General features: G+C 33.2%; 1 protein-coding gene across 1 annotated transcript; it reads right to left on the reverse strand.

The window, feature by feature from the left end:
- Positions 1 to 4613: 4613 nt before the first annotated feature.
- Positions 4614 to 5549, reverse strand: LOC109436956 (olfactory receptor 51A7). The gene has a single exon (XM_019715837.2). The coding sequence runs from the start codon at positions 5547 to 5549 to the stop codon at positions 4614 to 4616; it is 936 nt and encodes a 311-aa protein (XP_019571396.2).
- Positions 5550 to 5884: the final 335 nt, after the last annotated feature.

The following is a 5884-nucleotide window of genomic DNA, read 5'->3' on the forward strand; positions in this document are numbered from 1 at the left end:
TGCCTCAGGGTTGTAGGGTCTTGTAAAAGTATGAAAAATTTTGAATTCAAAGAGTTATAAACAATTATAGGTATGTGTAATCATTCTTCCAGTTTTATGATGGGCATTATATAAGGCAGTCAGCCGTGTGTATGTTCATCTTTTATTACTCTAAAAATACTTTTCATATCTGGCTCAAAATGCACTCAACTGTTCAATACAAAGACATTTTCATCAGTGTACTTCATCCCTATAGTAACTGTTAATAGGACAAGAATTTGTGCTTTTTTTGTTAGTTCAAGGAATGTATGGATTTAATATATTTGGAGGTTGTTCTGATTATGACACACATATATACCTGTATAGTTAAACACACATACACTGTATATTATTAAAATCTTGTGATTGTATTGAGAAATTTAGAAAAGTATTAAAAAGATAAAAATCATTCATAATCCTATTAATAAGAGATTATATGATATATGACATAATCTTTTTTTAGTAAGCCAACATATGTGAACACACACATACATATTTATAGACTAGGATAATAGTGTGTAGTCAAATGTACATCTTATTTATGTTGATATTATTCATTGTTTTTATTAAATCGTATTTTATATTAGACTTTACTTCCTCCAGGAAGCTTTCCTTTCATTCTCCACTAAAATATGCAACTTGCTATTCATTTATTTGTGCTTTCTTATATGTGCTCTTAAACTTACCATACTTTACTCAGCAAATTTAATTATTTATTCACTTCTTTTCCCCACCGCCAACTGTAAGCTCCTTGGTAGTAGGCCTATGTTTTTTGTTTCATTTAATCCTTAACATCTAATGCAGTGCTTAGTAAATACCACTCAGTGGTTGATGCTGTGTTGCGTAAGTAAATAATATTTGATATTATTTGTATATCATGGTTAATGTTACCATTTCCTATTATTTAACATTTCAGTAGTTTACAGTATTTTTATCATAGAAAATAAAACTTGATATACGTTCTTATAAATACATATTTGATCACACCTATGATTATATTCTTAGATCCCTAGAATGTAAATTATTAAATTTCGAAGGAGACAAAAAATGACAGGCTAGTGTAGTGGATGAGGTTGTAGGCTCTAGATTTAAACTCAAGCTCCTAACACTATATTTCTGTGTCCTTAGAAATGTTGGTTAACTTCTCAAAGCTTTCACTTCTTAACTCACAAAATAGGGAGAAGTAATAAAATCTACTTTCCTACATTCTTGCAAAAGTTAGTGGAATTAATACAGGCAAATTTACAGCCCAGTGAACATATTCTATGTTATTATCTTCTAAATTACAACTATTTAAATGTTATTTGTATACCTAATTGTTTTTCAATAAAAACTCACAACACTTTTCCATTTTTGTTATTTCCTTAGGAAATTGTTCCCATCCAGAGATAATTTATTTAGTTATGTTTAAGTGAATTTTAAAATTATCTTTGTACTTAATTCTTAATTTATTTTTGTTTTTGTGTGTGATAAGAGATCACACAAATATGGTTTTATAAATAGATTGTAATTTTTTTCTAACACTATTATTTAAATAATCAGTTTTCATTGATGTTCTGATATTCCTTAATTATATATAATTTTCATATTATGTATGGTACATTGCTGTGTGTTTATTCTATTTCTTTGTTCTTCCCATTGATTTCTTGAGCAAACTACACACAACTTTATAACTGTTTAATAAATGTCATTATCACATGAAATTTCATTACAATTCCTGTATATTTTTATCTTATGTTCTCCAGTTTACGCTTATAAATCTATTTTTAGAATTACTTTGGTAAATTCTCAATGAAATGTTACTGGAAGCTTGATTGGAAATGCATTAAACCTGTATTATAATTGAGTAAAACATACAAATTTTAGTCTATTTACTCTTCTGATCCAGAAACAACATTTATTCACATCTTATGACTTGGGACATTTTTGTCTTGTAAAGATTTGAATTTGTGAGTTGAGGGCAAATACTAAAAGGAGGATAAGTATTCTTCCATGTTTCTTTTGGTCAACCTGTTTCCTTTTTCTTGTGCTTAAACAGGACATGACCTGTTTTTCAGGGCAGCTTCTTTGACTTATAATTTACAGTTATTCCTTACTGAATTTGGCAATAGGTTTTCTATGATTCCAGACATTCTGTGTACTTGTAATTTATCATCGTAGTCTGAGTTTTTAAAGGCTTTTTTGTTGCTGTTGTGACTTTTTCCCAAACAAGTTAAGAAATGTGTCAGACTACTATCCAGACATAATTTATATACACTGCGCAAGTACTGGAGATTGCCAACAAATTTGATGTGTACAGTTCTTTTGAGAAAACAAAATTCAAGTAGGAGAGACAGACATGTGAACTAATAATTATAGCATGAAAGATTGTCCCTCCCTTCCTTGATTAGGCTATGGGTTCTAGACAGGGTCAGCTATTGAACAATAAGAACTCAGTTAAACTCACCTGAGGGCACAAAATGTATACGAATATTTGTTCATCAGAGAACAACTTCTTCAAAATGGTTTTTTGAAACAAATAATATTAATTACTTGTGAGTTCACCTCAGACAATAAAACACTGAAGTTTGTTACTAGTAGTTTTCTCCCAATTCACAGGACAAAGTTTTTAAGCGTTGGTTGACTTATTCTAAATTTTATGTTTCATATGTTTGTCTACTATGAAGTACTCACAAATAACAGATGAACAAGAAACAAATGTATTTTATAGAAAATACGAGGTGTGATAAAAAACTACAGTGAATGTTTTTCATAAAGGAATCCTACTCAGCAATAAAAAGGAATAAATTACTGAACAATGGGATAACTTGGATGAATTGCAAAGGTGTTATACTGAACTAAAGAAGTCAGACTCATAATATTCCTACTTGGAATATTATTCAGCTATAAAGAAGGAACAAACTATGATACACCCAACAATCTGGATGAACATCCAATAAATTATGCTGAGTGAAAAAAAGCCAGTCCCAAAATGTTACACACTGTGTGATTCCACCTGTAGAACCATCTTGAAATGACAAAATTAGAAATGAAGAATTAGTAGTTGCTAGGGGATCAGAAGGGGCTTGGCAGGGAGGGAAGTGGGCGTCGCTATAGAAAAACAAGTGAGGGATCTTTGTGATGATGGAAATGTTCTGTACCCTGACGACATCAATGTCAATGTCCTGGCTGTGATATTTCACTATAGCTTTATACGGCATTACCATTGGGGGAAACTGGGTGAAGGGCACACGGGACCCCTCTGTATTCTCACAACTGCATGGGAATCTACAATTATCTCAAAATAAAAAGTTTAATTTACACACATACACACACAAAAAAAACCCCAAAAACCAACTATGGTGAATGTTTAAATTTAAAAAAAAATTGTTACAGTAAAAGACGCATTGCCATTAATCCCCCTCAAAATAATCCCCCTTGTTCAAGCACATTTATCCCATTGTTCTTGCCACTTTCTGAAGCAGTTCTGGAAGTCCTCTTTTGTGAGTGTCTTTATTTCATCCTCTATTATGACACCTCTCCATGTCACACATTACTTCTGGTATGGCAATTTCCATCAAATAAAAACATTACAGTGTGTCCTCACCCATTTTATTCATGGGATCTTGCATCATGGGACTTCTGGCTCTTCCCCAAAGTCAAAATGACCATGAAAGGAAAATATTTTTAATCAATTCCAGACATCGAGGCCTCCACAACAGAACTACTAAAGACACTCATGAAAGATGATTTCCAGAACTGTTTCAGGAAGTGGCAAGAATAATAAGATAAGTGTGTTCAAAGCAAAGGGAAGTATTTTGAGGGGGATTAATGGCAATGTGTCTTTTACTGTAACACAGTTTTTTTGTTTAAACATTCACTATGTTTTGATTACACCTCATAATTTGAGATAGCCAATCACCTTTAGTTTGCTATTTATCTTTTTTAAAATGGAACATATATGCATATATATTATTTTATATTGTTTAATATATGGTCCTATTTTCTGCTAGTTTAAAAATATTTCTAGTTTGTTTAATGCAATTGACTATATCATAGTTCAAAATACCAAGTGCCTACACAAGCATGAAAGCCATTATTTTAGAATATATATTTTAGAATAGTTAAGAACATCAATGCTTTAAAAATCACTGTACTATTAGCTTTTCCATTTCTTTCCAATAACAGAATATCTGTTCTCCTTTTAGTAACTATAAGTTCTTGGAATCTTGTTGTAATATAGATAAAAAATATGGTCTGCCTTAAAGAATTTTATAAAAGAGTTTATTATCATAATTCAAGGCTAGGGGAATGCTAAAGAGAATCACTGGTTATCCTTATTTGATTATTTAAAAAAGAGCAAACAATAGACTCCTTTCACTTAAATGGGAAATCAAGAATTTACATGAAATTGACTGAAGACCTCTCAACAAATACAATATTTCTGAAGGCTGCCTGAAAGAAAATCAGGAACTGGATGGGGGTAATATCCTTTAGCTTCCAGGTCCTTTAATATTCAGTCTCTATAAGGGGGCACAATCTTTACTTCCCTGTGTTGTAAACAGTATAACTATTCTCTAATCCTGGCTGACTCTGCTTCACTTATTCTCATCCCTTTATTTTAGACCAAATTTCCCCAGAAGCTTCTTACGAATCTGCCGTGTTTTCACACAGTATACAATGGGGTTCATCAGAGGTGGCACTAGCAAGAAAATGTCAGCAATGAGGATCATGGTACTTGGGGATTTGTGATTGCCGAAGCGGTGCATAAAGGCCAAAGCAATGATGGGCATGTAGAAGATGAGCACAGCACAGATGTGGGAGACACAGGTGTTGAGGGCCTTGAGACGCTCCTTATGGGATCCAATTCCCATCACGGTCTTCAGGATGAATACGTAGGACAGTGCAATGAATATACTGTCTGACATCATACAGAGGGCAACAAAGAAACCATAGAAAAAGTCAACTGTGTTGTCAGAGCAAGCTAAGTTCATGACATCCTGATGGAGACAATAGGAGTGAGAAAGTTGGCTTTTCTTACAATATGTCAAACTTTTGAGAGTGAAAGGAAATGGGAGCATTAAGACCATGCTTTTAATGAAAAACACCAGGCATATCTTGGTAACTCTGGCATTGGTGAGGATAGAGTTGTATCTCAGAGGGTTTCGTATGGCCAAAAAGCGGTCAAAGGACATGACCAGGAGCACCGAGGACTCCATATCTGTGAATCCATGGATAAAGAATTCTTGAGCAAAGCAGGCATTTGGAGAAATTCCTGTAGCATTGAAAACAAAGGTCCTCAGCATAGTGGGGAGGGATGAGAGGGACAGGCCCAGGTCAGAGATAGCCAACATGGAAAGGAAATAATACATAGGCGCATGGAGTGAGGGTTCTGTCCTGATCACAAAGAGGATGGTGCAATTGCCGAGGATGGCCACCAGGTACATGAGGCAGATGGGAATTGAGATCCATTCATGAACATGCTCCAGTCCTGGGATTCCAATCAGAATGAAGGTGGTGATCTCAATTTTAGAGGAATTGGCAGTGTGCATGATGAATCAGTTGGAAAGTATTTATTCCCAGACACTTTTAACATAGATCTATTATGCTCATCTCCCTCCTTTCAGCACTTTTGTCTGAGACATAAAGAAAATACAATTTTGAGAGATTTCTCATATTAAGGAATACAAGTATTTCTTGCCTACCCACTGTGCTGTATACCTGAAACTAATATAAAATAATGAATGTCAACTATAATTAAAATTATATATATATATGTACTTACTTATATATACATATGTGTGTGTATATATACACACACATATATACACATATATACATATATATACGTGTATATACACACACATATATACATGTATATATAAAC

The sequence above is a fragment of the Rhinolophus sinicus genome, linkage group LG06, assembly GCF_036562045.2.
Source record: "Rhinolophus sinicus isolate RSC01 linkage group LG06, ASM3656204v1, whole genome shotgun sequence".
Lineage (NCBI taxonomy): Eukaryota > Metazoa > Chordata > Mammalia > Chiroptera > Rhinolophidae > Rhinolophus > Rhinolophus sinicus.